The 20793-nt window shown below is 51.4% G+C and overlaps 1 protein-coding gene across 15 annotated transcripts in view; it reads right to left on the bottom strand.

The window, feature by feature from the left end:
• Nucleotides 1-20793, bottom strand: part of ZNF618 (zinc finger protein 618) — a 115999-nt gene that overhangs the window by 64630 nt on the left and 30576 nt on the right. For 11 of the 15 annotated variants that reach the window (XM_057379798.1, XM_057379805.1, XM_057379806.1 and 8 more), the window contains exons 4-5: nt 6193-6449; nt 1801-1896 (exon numbers count right to left, since the gene is read on the bottom strand). In XM_057379798.1, coding sequence (XP_057235781.1) covers nt 1801-1896; nt 6193-6449 — 353 coding nt within the window. Of the gene's footprint in view, nt 1-1800; nt 1897-6192; nt 6450-12470; nt 12693-20793 lie in introns of those variants that run through there. The other 4 variants (XM_057379808.1, XM_057379812.1, XM_057379814.1 and 1 more) reach the window with 2 other exon arrangements.

Raw genomic sequence — 20793 nt, 5'->3', positions numbered from 1 at the left:
AATTTCCTGTCCATCACTGATGGCACCACTTGGGACTGTCTCTTGAGCTTGGAAGRCTCCTTCATCACTGATGCTGGAAGAGGCCATTCACCACAGTCTGATACACCAGAGTACCCATGTGAAAAAACATTCACATATAGCACAGGCACTTGGCTGTGTCTGATCTGCTCCAGATCATTTTTATTATCACAGCTCACTGTATTTTATATAAATACACATCTCTGGGGCAGTCACCACCTGAGGTCACTCCACACGGGCTGCCCAAGTGAAATGCTGGATATCAACAAGTCAGTGGCATTTGCCAGCCCTCATTTTCCCTGCTCAAGGACTAATTCTTTTCATCACCAACCTCCAAAATTATTTTCTGAAAACTCTTCCAGCTGGAGCCCCAAAGCAGCAGATAAATGCACTCACCATCACCTGGGTCCCTCAAACAGGAGTCCTGAGCAGAGCTGAGGTTCAGCAGAACCAACAGCACGATGTGACTGATGCCCACCCACATCCCAGCAGTGCTGGCTGCACACGGAGAATTGGGAAGAGTTGGAGGCCATTGAGGTGATCCAAGGGCAGGAGCCCCTCTGCTCTGGGGCCAGGCTGGGAGAGCTGGGGGTGCTCACCTGGACAGGAGAAGGCTCCAAGGAGAGCTCAGAGTCCCTTCCAGGGCCTAAAGGGGCTCCAGGAGAGCTGGAGAGGGACTGGGGACAAGGGATGGAGGGAAAGGACACAGGGAATGGCTTCCCACTGCCAGAGGGCAGGGATGGATGGGATATTGGGAAGGAATTGTTCCCTGGGAGGGTGGGGAGGCCCTGGCACAGGGTGCCCAGAGAAGCTGTGGCTGCCCCTGGATCCCTGGCAGTGCCCAAGGCCAGGCTGGACATTGGGGCTGGGAGCAGCCTGGGACAGTGGRAGGTGTTTCTGCTCATGAGAGGTCCCTTCCAACCCAAAGCATTCTGTGACTCTATGAGTTGGTGAAAACAGGTCAAACACAGCAAGGGGCTCTAGGCTGACTTTTTYCCCCCATTTTTGTTGTAGTTCCTACTTCCTCTGGAGACAGTCTGTGGCACATAAATGCATCRGCTGTGCAAAGTTCTCCAAGAGGGTCACCTGTCCAGGTAACTGTGCAGTGCCTTTCTTCTGCACTGTGAACCCCAGCAGGGGCTGCAGCCCTGGTGCAGGGGCTGTGCTGGACACCAAGGGCAGGAGCTGAGGCAGGAGAGGSACCACATGTCCCAGGCCAGGGCTTCTGTGCAGGTGCCCTGAAGCTTCCAGGTCTTAAATGGAACCTGGGGAAGGCTGGAGTTATCTTTGAGGGSACACCTCAAAGCAGTGCCCCGGGAGCCCAGGGAGTTTGGGGAGGGTGTGAGGGAGGTGTGTTACAGACCTGAGGCAGAGCCACAACTCAGCTGCCACCCCCGTGTGCTCATCTCACCACGTCTCCACAYTAGAGATATGAGGAGTGATGGCACAAAAAATGAGCTGTTAGAATGGAGGAAAGGTGAGGTGGAGGAAGAAAGGCATCACTGTGTGTTAAGGCCTTGCAGAGAACATGCCCACGTGGCCTTAGACACCAGCAGTGAGGTCACTGTCTGCCTCAGGCTGTGTCCCCTCAGGGGTGACATGCAGGTTACAGCCAATGGGAGCAGAAGGGGACATGGGGAAGGCTTGGGGTTAGTTGGTGCACTCAGTTGGGCCAGGCTTTTCCTGAGCCTCGCAGCTGGAATTTGGGCACACACCCATTGCTTCCAGAGCTTTCTTTGCTCCCTGAGCCCTGGTTAGACTTTCACACCTTTCATCACATACCGGACGTGTATCTCAATGCATGGTCAAAAATCCAGGTCCCTGAATATCGATTTCGTGTATATCCAACGGGAGAGCCACGTTCCACTGCTTTTCCATCTAAATTGTGCAAAAAGAAATCAGAAAAAAGCCCTTAAAGTGGGTGCATTTCCAAGGAATAATGATGGCTGAAGCCTATTAAAAATTTCCAAGACCCATCTGTCCCTGTGGCTTCCTGACAAGATGTCAGAAGTCACTCAGAATTTCTTAAGGCTTCTGCAGTACTATTCTACGTCACCAGGGAGAATCCAAAGTGCTCTTGAATTTCATATGATGAACAGCTCAGCAACAGAGACATCAGCACCATGGCATGAGCCCAGCTTGTGCATGGGAGATGGACAGAGAGGCTCAGAGCAGAAGGATTCTCTCTTCACTCTCTCTTAGAAACATTTCTGATTGAATGCATTACTTGAAAAGTCCTCTCCAAAATGTTCCTTGTAAAGCACCAGATTGGCAGAGCAGATTGAGACCTTAAGAGTCTTGTACTGAACTTCTCCTGATCAGCTTGCAGGTAACTCAGCCCTCTAAAACACAAATACTGACCTGATGTTATTCCCAACAGGAGGAAATGATCCACGTCTGACAAACAGTCTCCCCCTCTTTCTCCTGAATTACAGCACAAGTGCCCTTTGCTTTTCCTCTGCTCTCCAGACAGCTCCACGATGGGACTTCTGTGCCTCTCTGCCCTGACTTCCCTGCCCTGACAAGTGTCCATGTGCTGGGGTTCCTCAGGTGACCCTGGCCTGAGGTCAGCACATGAATCTTGCAAGGTGAGAAGAACAGGAAATGTGGCATCCCTGAGCTGTGCAGGGCAGGAACCCCCCTGGGCTGGGACATCCGTGGGTACTGTGGGGGTCCAGGTGGGTGCAGGGGGGAGTGGCAGCTGACAGAACCCAGGGTAGAGCCAGCCTCTCCATTGGCTTCCTCTGCTTGGGAGGCCAAAGGGGGATCCCAGGGGATTGCAAGGCTTTTATGGAAAAGCAGCTGAAAGGGAAACGGTCCAAACCCACACACAGGACCAGCCCTTCAGCCCTTCACCCCACCAGGGACTGCAGCCACCGTGCCCAACCACACCACCCCAMCGCAGGCCCTTCCAGCCCCTGTGGGCTTTGGGATGCTCCACATGGATGGAGGCAGAGTCTGGAGCAGTCCAAAGCCAGGAGAGACAGGAGCACATGCAAGCAAACAGGAGGCAAATGACACAAGGCCTGATTTGATGGAAACACTGCAAGGGAATAGCAGCAACTGAGCTGGGAATCCCTGTTATAAACTGCTCCAAGTAACAACTAAAAATACAAATAGAGCAGATGTGTGACTCAGAAAAGAGACATAAATCTGGTAATGTGCATTTCAGCCAAGTCCTGAGGCTGAGCCCTGCAGGAAAACTGTCACTTGGAGCCATGTGTGCCCTGAGCCTCCACCATGGTCCCAGCTCAGGCAACACATCCCCGATTTAAACAACTGTCCCCACACCCCCTGAGAAGAGACAGGCTGGGGGTTGGCAATCCCACACAGAGGAGGGGGCTTCATTCAYTCCTGATGCATCATTTCATCAGGAATTCCTACAAAAATAACCCTTTTCAACACCTCCAGTCTCAGCTTCCCCGATGAAGGCAAATAAAATCCTACCAAAGCCTCGCCTGTCTGCACGGAGGAAGGGATTCAGATACAGAGTTCCCAGATCCCAGGGCAAGGAAAACTCCAGCAAGGGCTGGAGAGTTGCAGCACAGTCACAAAGCCTTTGCTCCGGAGCTGGAGGCACCAGCAGCATCAGTGGGTGACACTTTTGGGCTGCTCCACTGCAGCAGCCGGAATGGCCACTAGGGCAGCTGGAATGGCCAGTGGGACAGCCAGAATGGCCAGTGGGGCAGCCGGAATGGCCAGTGGGGCAGCCGGAATGGCCAGTGGGGCAGCCGGAATGGCCAGTGGGGCAGCCAGAATGGCCAGTAGGGCAGCCGGAATGGCCAGTAGGGCAGCTGGAATGGCCAGGGGGGCAGATGAAATGACCAGTGGGACAGCTAAAGTGGCCAATGGAGCAGCCAAAGTGGCCAGTGGAACAGCCAGAAAAGCTGTGGGACAAAGTGGCCAGTGGGACAGCTGGAATGGCCASTGGAGCAGTGGCACATGGGACACATCCCGGGTGTGAGGTTCCCTGGTGTCTGCAGAGCTGGGCACAGCAYCCCTGTGTGATTCCCTTGGGGGCTCAGCAAACACAGGGAGCTGCTCTCTGGGCCCCTCTCACGGGCTGTGCAGACAGAGCACAGGACATGGTGGCCAAACAGGGGTTACTGAGAGCCACCTTCCAGTGAGGGTTGGAATGGCAGATGAACAGAGCAGTCCCAGAGCTGTGCTCACAGAGGAATCGGCATCAGCTCCCACCACCTGGGACCAGGCTGCCCTTAAAGAAGCACAGCACCAGGCTCTAAGTGATCCGTGCCATGTGGGTTTCGTTGGAAAAGACCCTTCCAGACAGAAGCTCTCATGTTTATSTGGCTTCCAACCACCATTTGTGAACTGGTCAATGAATCTGTTCCTCTCCTACAGTGCCCACACATTGTGAGTGTCCCCCCTCACACCAGTCTGTCCCCAGTGCTCTCCACAGGGACAACACAGAATCACAGAACCATGGAACAGCCTAAACTGAAATGGACCCACAAAGATCATTGAGTCCTGGCCCTGCCCAGACTCCACACCAATCCCACCAACCCCACCCTGTCCATCCCTGGCAGCGCTGTCCAAACTCTCCTGGAGCTCTGGCAGCCTCGGGGCCGGGACCATTCCCTGGGGAGCCTGGGCAGTGCCAGCACCCTCTGGGGACACAAGAACCTTTCCCTGATCTCCAGCCTGAGCCTGCCCTGGCCCAGCTCCAGCCATTCCCTGGGTCCTGTCCCTGTCCCAGGGAGCAGAGATCGGAGCTGCCCCTCAGGGAGAAGCTGCAGCCCCTGGGGAGCTCTGAGTCTCCTCTGCTGTTGAAYAATCCCAGTGCTCTCAGCTGCCTCTCACTGGCTTCCCCTCCAGTCCATCCAGCTCAGCCAAGAGCAAAMGCCACTGCCCAGCAATGCAGCCAAGCTCAGCTGGAAGCCACCACTCCCAGGGGACACAGACTGCAGCTGTGTCCAGGAGCTGTGGGGAGAAGAAGGTCCTGCAGGGCAAACACCCAACCTGCAGATGCTTTTGCCAAGGTGAGCTCCCACCGCTGTCCATCAGTCATAGCTCCTGCTCTTCCTGCCAGGGCTCCAGGGATGCTTCTCAGGTTTGCCCATGTAATGATCAACCCCTCAAGAGCTGGAGAGGCATAAAAACTCTGAAAATACACAGGCTATTTCTTCAAAATTGTAAGATCTTTATGTCAGAAATAGTTATGGACTTCTTAGGCCTTCCTTAGACCTGCACAGACAGCAATGACCTCCMACCCTGCTGTTCTTAGTGGCTGTCCTGTGGTGGAAAGGAGGACAGAAAGAACAATGATRCTTCTCAATCACCAGCTAAGGACATCTCTGGGGTTTCCTTCCAGCAGTGTGGACAGTGATCAACAAAACCCAGGGGAAAACCCGACATCAATACCTCTTTTCTTTCCCCCTACAGGACAAACCAACCCCAACTGCAATGCTGGGCAGCTCAAATCAGCTTCCTTCTGAGCCCCTTAAAGAAAACCTGGGCCAACTGCTCTTCCTTCTTTTATTGATCTCAGAGACACTGAAGGGACTGCTCCACGTGGGGGACAACAGAGGCAGTGCCAGAGCGGTGCCTTGCCAAGCTCCCGCAAGATGCCCCTCTCCCTGGAGCAGGAGGACAGTTTGATGTTCTCAGAAAAAAAGGAAAAGCTTCTTCTCATTGCAGCTGGAGGTGGGGTGCGGACAGGAAGCACTGTTTGGAACAGGGCCAGGCCAGAGGTAGAAKTATTCCCACAATTCAGTGAGTGATCAGAAAAACAAATGAACAGCAAACTGTAAAACMTGCTCTGGAGCTCAGTCTCATTCGCAGAAAGCATCCATTCCTCAAAGCAACTTTCCTCAAAACATCTCAGCTGTTTCTMAGCTTCCCTTTCCAAGTTTCTCTCCTATGTCAAACACAGTCCCAGCCCTGGGCTCACCAGGAGCTGCAGCTGACCGATGGGCAAGTCCCTGAACATGCCAAAAGAAAAGGAGATCTTTCTTTTCTGATCTTGGCCAAGCCTTTAGGTGCGACCAGATGCAAACAGACACAGAAGGTCAATAATCCTGAGCCAGAACCCCACGACTGATGCTCACCCTGGCCCTGGGCCCTCCAGCAGAGCTGAGTGTCCGGGCCCAGCTCTGCAGAGCCTCCTGCTGTCCCCACACACCCTCAGGCCATGGTGCTCCTGCCATGCCTTACCCAGTGTCTGCTGGTTGCGGACCCCGCCGATGACCACGCAGATCTCCGCAGGCACATCCCCCGGCCCGTCCTTGATGGTCTTCTTGGAATCTTTGGTGTCGTCCTGCCAGATCACCTCTTCGATGTAGTCATCTGGTACCTCAGTTTTCACTTTCACCTCAGTCATCATTCCAGCCTCTTCACTGGGGGACGACTGAGATGTCACCGAGTCTGAGCCCTCGGCTTTGGGGCTCTGCGAGCTCCTCTTCAAACACTCCCTGAAGGGGGGAAAAGAGGAGAGAACATGAATCTTCAATGTCAGGTGCTCATTTTCTCATCACCAAGGTTTTCTCACCACCAGGACCTAATTCAAGGTACTTTGGTTTCTGCAGTTTATTTAAAATAAGCATAATAGTAAGTATGTGTGTCAGTCATATATAATAAGTAATTAAAATGTAACGGAACAAAACCAATAAAATGATTTGCTAGTAATGAAAATAGCCTTAATCATCACAAACTACAGTGGTGGTCATAAACACACTGCACCCCTAAAGGAGAGCACAGAACTTGTCCTGGGTCCTGGCAGCCCATGGGCACAGCTCCAGCAGCTCTGACTGTGGGTATTTTGCCAACGCTAGTCCTTACAGACAAAGCCATATTCTCCTGTGGCACTTGGGGACACGGGTCACTGGCAGAGCTGGCAGTGCTGGATTAAGTCTGATTTGATGATCTTAAAGGTCTTTCCCAACCTAAATGATTCTATGATTCCCTGACATTTTTAATTTGGAGTTTTCTCCACCCTCCATCGCATCCTCTCTTTTATCCCTTCAAGCAACGTGACAACCCCTGGTATTCAGAGGCTTTATTCAACACAGTGCTGATCAAAGGGGATCATCTGTAGGATGAGTATATTTAGGGACATGACCACATTATGGACAGATAGAACTATGGAGGGGCAAAGGCACAGGGGTCCACTGTGCTCAGAAATAGGAATAGCACATATTTTCATCTTGGAAAGAGAAAGCTGGAAATTTGTGGGAGAAAACAATCTAAACAAATATTCAAAACCCATGAAGAAWAGGAAACTGGACATCTCAAAGCTGTAAAACAACAACAATCAACAGGTGCTGGGGTGGCAAAAGGCAAAGGAGGTTGAGCCCAGCAGATGTGGGAATAAGTGGAGCTCCTTTAGCATCGCTCTTTATGGACTCCCAGCTTTTAATACTTGTTATTAATACACTCCAACATGCAATGCAACGATAAAATAATTGCTGGTTCAGTTTGTGTAGAAATCAGAACTAAATATATAATAGCTCAGACTACCCAGAAACAGAAACCACAGTGACATATTTAGAGTCATGTAAACACTGGGAACAGCCAAAGGTGGCTGAAAACATTTTAGGCAGAAGTAATAATGTGAAAAACAGGCTGAGCTTATGGATAATCATTAGATCATGCAGCAGTGATAGAGAAAAAAATCCCATTGCTTGGATCATAAAGTCAGAAGACAGTTTGAATTATTGTGTCAGAGAACCAACACCTGCAGTGGGTTCTAACACACGTTATGGAGTTCACAGAGGAACCAGGGTGCTGCAGCTGGAGGTGAATATGTCGAGCTCCTGCAAGGACAGGGGTGAGGGGAGCAGAGGGATCTCACAAAGAGAACAATCCTCCAGTCACTGCTGCCCAGTATTCTACGTGGACATGGAGTCACTACTTCAAACTGGGTCCGGCACATCCTATTGCCGGATGATGTATATTTTATTATTCATCCCTTCATTCTCATTATGGAATGAAATGTACAATTAATAGCCCCCAAACAGAGAAAATTAGCCTTGATCAGCRTTCCCACTCATTTCCTGCCTTCTCACACATGCTTCCCCTGCCGTGCTCCCAAAACCCTACAGGGCTCTTACAAGTGAGAAAGATGGATTGAGACAGAGAAGATGTGGTTGAAAACTGGACAGTCTTTATGGTAATATTATTGGGTGTCCCAGAGGTCCATCCATCTCAGCCATCATGGCATGGCTCAGCACCCTTCCAAGCGGAAGGCAGCGAGTACAGAACACTCAGTGATCAGAAAAGAGCAGGACTGATTGCAAATCAAYCAAACCCAGGTGGTGTGAAATGCAAAACACTGATAAAGGCAGCAATAGGGTCGATAGGAAAATCTTCCCTTCCTTGGCGAGGGCTGTGGAGGAAGATGAAAGTCAGCCAGTGCAATTCCCACTGGGAGGCTGAAAGGTGGGAGCAGACACTGAGAGAGCTCCGTTTTCCATGGCACTGCAACCTGAGCTGCTGCTCCTGGGCAAATCCAGGAAAATCCAGGCATAAGCCCAGTGATTTGGGATTGGAAGCTGATACAAGTGGCAGTGAGACTGAGCCTACAGCCTCCTGAGGAGAAGTCAAACGGAGCAAGAACATAAAGACTTTCTGCTGATGCCCAGCTTTGCATTGAGCACATTCAAACACAACCCAAACCTGCAACAGGCCCTGTGATGTGAGGCAAAGCTGCTCTCCATGTGTGTTGTCCTGAATAGAGAGAGGCATTTCCACAGGACTCCTGGAATGGTTGATGTAGGGCAGATTTAAATTTAACACCACTGCTGCTAAAAATTACAGGTGGAGCCATGGAGAGGTGGAGAGCAAAGACTGTGAATGGGCCACACAACCAGTGCATCCCTCTCTCAGTAGCTGGCTCTGCCCAAGACCAGTGGCTGTGGCACAGTCAAACAAGTCCAGCACTGTGGATGCTCCCCCGTGGTGCTGCAGCTACACAGAGCCACGCTCTGAGCTGAAGGAGTAACCCAAATATCAGACACAGGCACCCCAGATGGAACAAGGAGGTAATTCCCTCCCTGTCTGGAGCCATGTGAAACCACTCCCCACGTGCTGCAGACACAGTGAGAAGCTTCAGGTTTCAGAGGGGATCAGAAATGCTGAAGACAGTTCTAAAAAGTAGCACTGAAATGGTTCAAGACTGGAAAAAGATACTTTATGACTTTGTGAGACCAAACTGCTCCAATCCTTTTCTCATGCCAAAAGGAAGATTGGAAGATGATTTGATTGCAGCATATMATCATCTTTATGGGGAGAAAATGCTGTCTTGCCTTAACTTGGCAGGAAAGAGAACAGTAGGAGCTCATTGCTAGAAACTGGAACCAGCTGAAATGAGGCATAAAACAYGAGCACGGATGGTGGTCCACTGAACAGCTGTTTTCCAAAGGATGTGCTCAGGGAGAAGACATTCTCCCAAGTTTTCAAACCCAGAGTTGTGTCTGGCTGGCCCCAGGTCCTTGGGCTCAGTGCACTGGCCACACTTGGTGGCCTGGAGCTACAGGAAAATATGAACTATTAGGCCAGACCAGTGGACCCTCAGAAGCTTTGCCCTTCATGCCGACTTTGTGGATCCATCCCTGCCAAGAAAGCAACTTCCCAGCTGGAGTGTCTGCTCTGGGGTGGGACCTCACCCTGCAGATATTAACTGGAAGCAACTCAGGGCCCCAGGGTGCTCTAACTCTGAGGAGGTACCCGATGTGCTGAAAGACACAGCCCAAATATTTCAGCAACTTCCACATGATTTCATGGCTCACAAGCCCTGAAAGGAGCCTGATGTTCCCCTCAAAGTGAAACCATCAAAACAGAGCATCACTGGCTTTTCACAGCCATTTTACAACAGACACCTTCTGTGTCTTTGGGCACTTTCTAGGAGGGATGGAGGCAGCAGCCAGGAGATATACCCAGGTGACAGAGCAGGTGTGTTCAGGAGCTGAACCCACATCCCCACCCCAAGGCACTGTGGAGGGACCCAGCTGAGACTTGCACTGAGCCCCAGGGAAAGAGCTCCAAGGGGGTGAAAAGGGAATCACTTGTAAGCATTATGGCTGTTTGCACAATTCTGTGCATCTCTAGCAATACACGTGTCCCTGGGTGTTTGTGCACCTCTAWGAAGGGCTGACAGCTGTGTTCCTGTCCCTTGTCACAGCCTCCCCTTGTCCCAGACTACCCCAGGATGTGCACACTCTGCTGTCACCCCGAGGTGCCAGGGGTTTACTGCAGACCCTGTTCCACAGCCCCCAGGGCCCTGGAGAGCCGAAAGCAGGAAAAGCAGCCCCTGAGTGCAGGCTTTGCACCAGGCTGGCCCTGGCCTGCTCCACTGGGGCACTCTGCACTCCTTTTTCATGGCCAGTGCTGTTTTGCTCCCCAAGGCAGAGCTGTGWTCTCACACTGCTCTCATTAGTTCATATTTCACAGAGGTTTTCCAGCCACTGGCTGATGTCGAGCTTTAGCCAAACTTCAGCTGCAGCCTTTCTCCAGCTCAGTGTCCAGAGGGACACCATGGCTTTGTAGAACAATTTAAAACAACCGTAATCAAACAGCAGCACAGACCCAAGCCCTCCTTCCTCCTCTGGATGTGCCACAGGRGCCAGAGGAGCAGGAAAGCTCTGATCACTTCAATTGATGCACAAGAGGGGCACCACYAGCTGCTGGCAGGGGCAGGGGAAGGCAATGGAGCCTCCCACCTTCCCTGCAYGTGGAGAACATTGCCCTCACCTCCAGTTTACTGCAGGACTGATGGACAGACCATGCAGCAGAACTGGACAATGAAAAACAAACTCCTCACAGGCAGTGGGGACACGGACTGTCCCAGGGCTCTTGGCAGARGTGACAGAGACATTTGTCCCCAGAGYGCAGTGATCATCCAGTGACAGATCCATCTCTCATTCTGCTCAGACACTGACATCAGAAAGCTYCCCAGGTGTGAAGGTGGGTCCCTGTCCAGGCCAGGTGACACRGGGCTGGCAGGGAGCAGGACCCAACAGAGTAGCACTGACACTCCTGGGAGCAGGGCTGAGCTCTCCAAGGGCCACTCAGGGCCTCAGCTGGGGCTGCACAGCTCTGGAGRGGAGGAGGAGGCAGCAGTGGTGGAATCCAGCTCTCCCAGCAGGAGCAAGCATCACTTCCTTGTGGTCCTCTGTGATCCTGGTCGTGCTCCTGTGGCTGGAGYAGAACCAGCATTAACCCAGGCTTTTCCAAAGCTCAGCTGCTGAATGGGACAGAAATGTTCCCAAGGGTGCAGGGGAGAGCTGGGTTCAGTSAATGATCCTCATGGGACAGCAGAGTTTGAAGCCTTCTGGTTTGGCTGGGGAAGGAGTACCAACATCCCAAAGCCAAGCAGGAAGGAAAAGGAAATTACTGACACTGGGAAACTCTGGGCAGGATGGAAAGGGGTGCATGCACAACCTCAGCAGAACCAGGTTTCCTTGGAAGACAGGAGTCACCACAGCCTCCACCAAACACAGCACCCACTCACACATGCCCTGACCCAGGGCAGGGCACCCAGTAAATCATCCTTTCTTTCCCAGCCCTTTGGTCTTTGGGTCATCCCTTCCAAGTCCATGATGATGCATGTGCTCAGTACTGTGCCCAATTTTGCCTCCCTTGCTACTGAGCAGCACAAAGAGCATCCACTTGGAGAAGAGGATAAAGCAGCTGGAGACCCAGAACATTCTCGTTCCCTAGAAATTYCCCCAGAGACAGAGGGACAGGAAACATCCTGCCTGGGACAGGAGAGGCAGAACCAGGCTGCAGCACCACCATCCCAGGCCTGCTTCTGCCTGTCCTGTCTCACTGCAGCACTGCTGGAGCTGAGGCAAAACTGCTGGAGCTGAGGCAAAACTGCTGCAAAGGCTCAGGAAGAGGATGAGGAAGGACAGGAGGGAATTTGCAGTTCTGCAGCTCCCAAGACTCCAAGCAGGTCTTAACTCAGTCTGATGAGGGCACAGAGAGAAAAGGCCTCAAAGCTTTCAGGATGAGTTCTGTACCAGTGTGGGGTGCTGGGAGCAGAAGGACCCCCCAGCACAACCCAGCAGTGACCACGTCCCCAGTGCTCACACAGACGCCTGGCCCAGCTTCCAGACCCTGCTGGGGCTCTGCTGGGGCTCTGCTGGGACACCCTGGCACAGTGATGGTCAGAGCCTCCACTTGGTGGAGACAGCAGCGCACAGGAGCCAAGGAGAACCTGCCCGAGTCCCCTCCCAGCGCCRGGTCCCCCAGCCACCCTCTCCTGGTGGCTCTGAGCTCCGTCCCCAGCCTCGTGCCACCAAAACAATGCAGGTTCAATGCTCCAGCATGGCCTTCCAGGGCTCAGCTGCACCTCCCCCTGCAGGTCCAACCTGCATTTAAACACCCACGGTTGATGTTCCTAGAAGAGGACATTCTCCAAACACARCACAAAACCTCAGAGACATCAACCAGAGAGGAGCAGAGTGCCTGGGCACAGCTGGCTTCAACCCTACCTCCTTCCACAGCTGGGATCCCACTTCTTCTCCATGGCCTTGACCCTTCCTGGGAAATACCAACCTCCTTCAGTGTTCCATGTCTGCTCTTTACGGAACTGTGGACCCTGGCAATCCAAGAGGCTCCTCCTTGCTGAGGACAGGAGGCAGAAGCCTTGGGATCACACAGCGTTCCCTCAGTACCTGGTTGCTCCTACAGGTGAGGCCCTGTTTCACTTTCCAGAACAGACTCCGTGATTTCCAACATGAAAGAGGCAAACAAACATTGCACTTGCATGTATCACTGCTCTCACTAAGTAGGCCACACAGCCAATTACTGTAATACCAGCTCTGCCATCTCACAATGCTCATTTCAACATCACTGCCTGCTTTGATCATCAGACTTTCATCTTCCGATGATGTTACGGCCACTTTCATGTCAGACAYGAGCGCGTGAAGGCAGGAGAGATCTCAGAAGGCCTTAATGAAGCCTCAGCATGGGGAACTGGAAAGAGAGCGGTAAAAGTGGGTTCCTGGACCCATCTGGGTGCAGCTTCCTTGGCCCTACACCGATGGCAACTGGTGAAGGTCTCAGGCTACAGCAGAACTGAATGGTGCAGCACAGCAGAATGTGCCAGAACCATTSTGGGTATGAAGCTGAGCAGTGTGGGGAAGCCTCACCAGCACCAGWGCAAGGAGCAACAGGAGGGCAATGCTGAGGGAAGCACAGAAAGGAAAGGCTGGGTGCTCACACCAGCCCTGGGCACGGTTACAGCATCCCCTGCAGCCCCTGCCAGCCCCTCTCCTGGGCCACSAGGGCAGGACAAGAGGGCGAGGGCTGCACTGTGCTGCTGCTCTGCTCTCTGCAGTGTTTCTCTGGCTGTGATGAGCATAACAGCCATGAGTGAAAGCACACGGGGCCCATCAGCTGCTGCAGCCACAAGGAACTTGCGCTGCTGCAAAAACAGTTTGCTGTTTCTGATCTGGAGTAGCATCCTCATAAATAATGAAAGTGACTAAAAGCTACTTAAAAAACACACACTCCTCCCTTCTGAAAGAATGAGAAAAAAACCCCAATTATAAAAGGACATTTCTTCCAGCTAGGAATAATTTGTCATGTAATTCTCTGAAGACAGCAACAGAAACATGCATGCTCTGTGCTCCCTTTGAGTCATCTGTGATTGCATATGTACTCAGATGCCTTCTAATGAGGCTATTTTTACAGCACACATCCTGCTGAGTTTTTGGGGAGGGGCAGAGCGAGATCAGTGAAGTATCAGTCTTCAACATCAGCTCCTCAAAAGGAGAGGAAAAGGAAACACATGTGGAGGAGGATGTTCCACACTGAACCAACACCTACAAACAACTCTTCCGCCCCAGCAGCGAATGTGGAGCATCTTTTGTTTTTTTCTAAACAATGCTCAAGCTGGAAAACCCAGAGATCCTCAGTGCCTTGATGGTATCAATGATGGCCAAGCTGCCCAGGGCTCTCACAGCCTGGTGTGGTGGAAGGTGTCCCTGCTYATGGCAGGGGTGGAACAAGATGGATCTTCAAGGTCCCCCCAACCCAACCATTCCGTGATTCTATGGTGACACCTCTTGGCACAGGATGGGGTGTGCCTAGTTAGAGACAAACTGAAACACACTTTGGGCAGTCCTTGGAAGGCTCCTCGGGTCTGCAGCATCAAAGAGGCTCAATCAGGACTCACAGACACTCATGAGGACCATGCAATGGGCATCTTTGCAGAACCCAGCAGGACACCAGCATCAGTAGGAGGCTCCTGCAGCTGGCTCATCCCAGGCTCAATCAAAAGGTCCCAGCTGCCAGAAAGCAAAGGGAGCAAAAAATAGGGGAGGCTGGACCTGGGCTCAATTTACAGAGGTCTGCCATGGTTTTACAAGAACCAGAAGGTTCCTGTCATGACTGGAGCTATGGGAAGTAGAATAGACAGAACAGATGTAAATGAGCTCTCATTTTACATGGAGATGATGAAAGCAGACAAGAAAATGAAGGATGTGAGTGAAAATCTGCTTGTCTGATAAATTAGCTGTGTTGGCCTTCCCACCCCTCCCCATGGGTCTCATCTGCTCCCTGGGGCAGCCCTGGGGGTTAGGCCCCGTGCCTTACACCAGGAGGAGGCAGAGATCAGGAAGCAGAGGAGCTGCCTAGTGTCCTTCACCAGGGACATCACTTTTGCAGACATCACCAGGCAAGAAGATTTTCAAGAGCAGAGTTGAAGGAGAGAAAAGCAGGAGCTGTTTTCTCAGTGTTACAATTGAGCTCTTGGCTCCAGGCTCCAGCTCCAGCTTTAGATGCTCCCTCACACTCCGAAAGGCAAAGACACCATCCCAAGCTCCTGCATCACTGGCTCCAGAGCTGCTCCTCTCCAAAGGGACTCAGCTCCTCTCCCTGTCACAGAGCCTTGGCCAAACCTCTCTGCACCCCCAGCCTGCACCTTCCAAAGTGGATGCCCCGGTGCTGATGTGTGAAGTGCTGAATAAGCCCCCGCTTGCTGGGTCCCTCCTCTGAGGGATGATTTTCCAGAACGGGCACTGCACTTCCAGTGTGGATTGCTGCCTCTGCTCACTGAGTATTTGCTGGAAAAGAGATTTTCTTACTAGGAATCTCCCCTCCACAGGAGCAAAACCCCTCAGCTCAAATGAAGCAAAGCAAACATTTCTTTAATGTACACCTCATGCACACTAAAATCCCTTCTAATCCTTGACTCTTTCCATGAACTCTTTCCTCCACGTTCTGGAGCATGGATACCCAGTCAGAATACCCAAGTGTGCCACCAGCAYTCYTGGTGACATACATGATGGCARCACRWGCTGGTCTGAAACACAAATTTTCAYTTGRTCACMGAGGGGTACAAGTTCATGGTCATTTTTCCACCAGGAGATTTGAGTTCTCTTCACAATTTTCCACAATGTCACTGTGAAWTCCCAAAGTGTGTATTTAACCTCTGAAAGCGAAGGTTGTAGGAAAACCCTGCTCATTCATGTCCTGATAGGAACAGGAACAGGAATTCCCTCCTCCATCAGCAGGAGAGGAGTGAAGACCCGCTGACAAACAGAAAAAAAAGCAAAAGCTGGTCAGAGCTTCTGGGCATCTCCCAAAGGCAACCTGCTCTTGTGAACCCCAGGACTCAGGGATTTCACAGTCCCTGCGAGGTTCCAAGTGCTCCTGCAGTCTCTGTGCTGGTTCTSTCCRTGGCCCAGGAGCTGAACCTTTGGGKTTGGTTGGGTTCCTTCACGAGGCTGTGAGTCCCCTCTGTGCCACCCATGACCTTGGACATGCTGGTCCCTTCTGCCCTGACCAAGGAGRAAGCTGCAGCTCCTGGAGGCTCTGAGGCTCTTGATCCAAGACAGCTGGACATGGGACATCAAACCAGCTGGGCACCAAAGAAAATCTRTGAGGCAGGAGAAACAGCCCAAACCCTGCCCCTATCTGCAACACATTTACATTCTCCCTCCAAAATAAACCAGAATCAGAACATGAGGCTGCATCCTTCTGCAGGCAGAAGTTGCCATTCAGGTTTTCCTGGAAGAATTTTGCTCAATAAATGCCAATATTATTAAGGAGTTCATAAATATAAAGGATGTGAAGGTTTTGTAGAAGAGAGATGCCTCAGGGAAGTTCACCCCCTGCCTCTGAGGGCAGCCAGCTCTTAAAAACAGAGGTAACAGCTTTCAAAACCCCCAAAATACACAATGCACAACTCGCTGGTGWGTGTGGTGGCAGTGCTAAAATCTAGGGAAAACAAACAAACAAAGCAGAATATTTAATTTTTCCAGCTTTCTGGGTCTAGCAAAACATACAACCTTTCCTGACAGCAAACTCTGCTTCAGGAAGTCCAAGAGGAATTTAATTGTGYGTTCATTCCTCAAGGGACACTCGGCAGCTCTGAATCCTTCAGAGAAGGTAAACTCCAGGACCAAATCAGGCTGCCTCTCCTCTGGAAATTAAACATTAAAATACAAACCAGAACAATAGTCAAGAGCCACAAAGAATTCCTAAGGTATTAGCAAAACAAATTCCCTTCAGTCCTTATTAGGAATATCTTGAGGACGGTTTGAAGAGGAAAGTCTAACCAAATACAAAAAAAATTTGGCTTATCCAACAAAAAACAACCGTGTGCTCTTTGCCAAAAGCAAAAGAATTCAGTCAGATAAAAAATGCGACACAGAAATGATGCAGGTTAAAAACTGAATTTAGGATGATAATGGAATAGCTGCCAGCGTCTTTAAATTTTCAAGCATGGAAATGTCAACAGAGACAAAGAAATTCAGGGAAAAACAAAGAGAATAGATTAAGGGTTTATTTATATCAGTGAAAGAGCTCTGTGTTGCTTGACTAAGAAATGACTGAGGGGGTGAGAACTGAAATGGCCACAGGTCCCCAACACGCCTGAAGAGTGAGGGGGTGACCCAATGTCATGGTTTTACTTGGTCTGATTTTTGGTGGTGGGGGATGGGACCAAGAAACCACAAGATGGCTCCTTGAGGAAAAACAAGTCCAAAGAAAGGGGGAAAAAAAGAGCAGTCCCAGACTGGGASAACGAGTACCTGCTGGCTCAGCTTTTCTGAAGGCTTTAGAGCTGCCATGTCTCGCTGCTTTATGGCTCCAGAAAGGGACATTTCCCCACCTCATACCATCCAGAGCTCTCCAGGACTCTGGTRTTTAGTAAATTGGTGTGGTTTACACAGAAAATATTCCAGTCCCTGGAAGCTGGGGTGTGTCTGAACACCGTCATCTCCTTGCACGTGGACATTTGATCTTCTTTTGGGTTCCAAGGAAACCTGCCCAGGTTCCTCAGAGCTTCTTTGCTGGCTGTGGTRCAGACCTGAACTATCCAGTGCTCTCAAACTGACCAGAGGGCACTTCTGGGAGGTTTGTACTGGTTGGCTGGTTGGTTTCTTTTTGAAGATAGCTGGTGAGAGCCCTTCAGCAAACATCAAGGCTTATTAAATTCCTTGCCTAATTAGTAAGAGTTTTCTCTTTTTCTGATGCAGGATGAGTTGGAAGTTTCTTTGCACCTGGAACTGAAAATCCAACAGGYTGTCTCTTAAAGAAAAGGGAGACAATTCAAATTGTCTTGAATTGTCCTGGAAACATCCACCCTAGGCCTGTCCCTCCACAGGGGGCAGAGCCTTCTCCTGAGGTTCAGAGCACCACAGCCTCAGAACTGTCCTCCCCCAGGGCTGGTGAGCTGGAAAAAGAGTCTGAAGAAGAGCTGGTGCCATCCCAGGGCAGACCCTCCCTTGGGTGGCAGGAGCTTCTGGGGAGGACGTGTCCACAAAGGACAGAGCAAGGAATGTGGGGCAGAGAGGGGAAGGTGTCATCAGGGAGGCTGGAGAGAGGTCAGCTAAGACAGAGCAAAGTGAGTACCATCACTTCCCAACACCTTCTCCTYGCAGGGCTCCCCAGGGAATGGTCCCGGCCCCGAGGCTGCCAGAGCTCCAGGAGCGTTTGGACAGCGCTGCCAGGGATGGACAGGGTGGGGTTGTTGGGGGGTCTGTGCAGGAACAGGGCCTTGGACTGGATGATCCTGGGGGATCCCTCCCCACTCTGGAGATTCTGTGATTCCATGAAGTCCCATCGTCTATGGCACGGACTGAAAACACTCAGACCCCTGAGGCACCACAGCTTGGGCTGGAGTATCTGGGAAACCTGCAACATGTCCRAGCTGGGACACTTGTGGCACCTGCTGGCAATGGCCCTGCTCTGCTCGCACCCAGAGCCCTCCTGCTGCACCTGMACCTTCAGCATCTCCCCTGCATCTCACCTGAGCCCCTGTCAGCACCTGCAGCCCAGTGCTGCTATCGCTGCAATAACAGAGCCAGCCGTGCCTCAGCAGCAGCTCTCAGCCCCACAGGCCTGGATTGCCCACTCTGGGAGCAGAGCTTTCCCTTTCCACAGCTACATCTGTGCCGTGAGCGGCTTCCCCGGCTGGTGCCAGCCCTGCTGCAGACGGGGCTCAGCTTCCAGCTGGCTCCGTTCCCTCCGCAAACAGATGCAGCTCCTATATCAGGGGCTGATTTATTCAGCAGGAGTCTCGCACATTAAGTGTAGTTAAGTCTGAAAACAAATCTAATGAYATTAAAATAAATAGCCAACAGAGGACTCGAAACTAAAATTCCTCCTTCCTCTGACACCCRCCACATAAACAATAATAATTATATAAAACCGTGTCTAACACATGACTACACAAGGCTCTGGTGACCAAGAAAAGCACACGCTGCTTGTCAGACATAATTGCACATTTGGTTTTTCAATTATTTCTCGTCAGGATCCAGAGCCCACCATCTGAACGCTGACATTAATTATTGGGAAGTAGTTAGTGCTGCAMTAGCCTTATGGAGACTCCCAGAGCTCACCCCAAGGCCCACAACTCCCAGGGCTGCTCCTACAACTGCTCTTCCATCCCACCAACCCTCTGGGACTGGCACACACTCATATGGRACAGAGACACCCACCCTGGTCCACYCTGGGCAGGAGTGGCTTCAGAAGAAGCTTCAGGAAAGTCTCCAGTGCACACCTGGACATCAGCAAGGAACTGATCCCCTGCCACGTTGGAATGAGTCCAGAGGAGGCCATGGAGATGCTCCCAGGAATGGAGCCCCTCTGCTCTGGAGCCAGGCTGGGAGAGCTGGGACACAGCTCCAGGGAGAGCTCAGAGCCCCTTCCAGGGCCTAAAGGGGCTCCAGGAGAGTTGGAGAGGGACTGGGGACAAGGGATGGGGGGACAGGACACAGGGAATGGCTTCCCACTGCCAGAGRGCAGGGATGGATGGGATATTGGGAAGGAATTGTTCCCTGGGAGGGTGGGGAGGCCCTGGCACAGGGTGCCCAGAGAAGCTGTGGCTGCCCCTGGATCCCTGGCAGTGCCCAAGGCCAGGCTGGACATTGGGGCTGGGAGCAGCCTGGGACAGTGSRAGGKGTCCCTGCCCCTGGCAGGGGRTGGCACTGGATGGRCCCTGAGGTCCYTTCCAACCCAAGGCAGTGTGTGACTGTGTCCATCCTGTGTCACCCACTGTCACCATGCTCCAGCTGAGTCCCCTCCCACCCCTCTGAACACCCAGCTCTTGCCATCGCGCTCCCATCACATCACTGCCCATCATGCAGCAAAACATCCTGCCTTTTACTGCCTTTTAATTTGCTGCTTTTTAATTTTGTTGACTGTCTCTTTTTTCCTTGCAAAAGAAAGGAAGCAGCCTCTGATCTCCCTTTTCTGGAGTGTTCACAAACACGCACCGCTTTGTCAGGTTGTCTCTTATTTGTCATCTTCCCCAAGGCAAGCAGCCATCTCTCTTCTGGCTGACTTAAAGGAAGGGGGCTTTTCTGTGCTTCTGAGAATTCTGTTCACCTTTTAAAATCTCCCACTCCTGAGCACTCACTGAGGTGCAGGAACCACACAGGAGTTAACAGGGGAGGAGGAGAGTGAGAGCTCGGCCACCATGAGCTGCCKGCTGCACACACTGAGCCCTGCTCTTCCAATGGAGCTGGGGGTGGTGGCATCACAAACCCCTGGGCCTGCAGAGCTTTCAGGGTTTGCTTAAAACAGAATAAAATCAATTCACTGCAGCAAAAGAATAAAAATAGGATCRACCTTTCAGTCACCATTTAAGACCAAGCCTGCTATTGTGAAAAAAGTTGCAGGAAGATAAAATCCAGGCAACTTTACTTTGATTATATTATATTAATTATATTACATTGTATTATATTATACTATATTATTTTTGTTTGTATTTTTACTGATGTAAATTAATTTTTAAAAGCTTCCTCGATAGCTTGCAATTAGTGASGATTTCAAGCAGCAATGACTTTGAGAAACATCCATCTTGTGTCTCCATCCACTGCTGACCTCACAGATTCAGTCCAAGCCACATTTCCACCTTCAATCACTGACAGAGCTTCCTTAAAATATTACATTTCAATTCTGTTTTATTATTTTTCAATGGACTCARTCACTCTCCTTTCTTTGGCCACCTTTTGTTCAGTCAGGGAGATGATAAAGTGGGGTTTGTTTCCACTTTTCTACAAGGAAAGAAGCGATTCTTAGCTTCACACACCTCTGTACACACAAAGGAACAGGGAACAGGGAGGGGARCTCTCCCACCCTCCTGGAGCTCCATCCCTGCCCGGAAAGGGCCATCGCTCACTCCCGGGAGGATGTTCAGGGGCTTGGCCCCAAGGGCAGCCCTGGGCAGGTGAGAGGGACACCCCAAAGGTGAGAGGGACACCCTAAAGGTGAGATGGACACCCCAAAGGTGAGAGGGACACCCCAAAGGTGAGATGGACACTCCAGGGTGAGATGGACACCCCAAAGGTGAGATGGACA

The sequence above is a fragment of the Malurus melanocephalus genome, unplaced genomic scaffold, assembly GCF_030028575.1.
Source record: "Malurus melanocephalus ecotype Western Australia unplaced genomic scaffold, MMel_1.1 scaffold_424, whole genome shotgun sequence".
Classification (NCBI taxonomy): domain Eukaryota; kingdom Metazoa; phylum Chordata; class Aves; order Passeriformes; family Maluridae; genus Malurus; species Malurus melanocephalus.
Note: the sequence above shows the minus strand (reverse complement) of the source record. Positions and strands in the feature narration are given on the sequence as shown.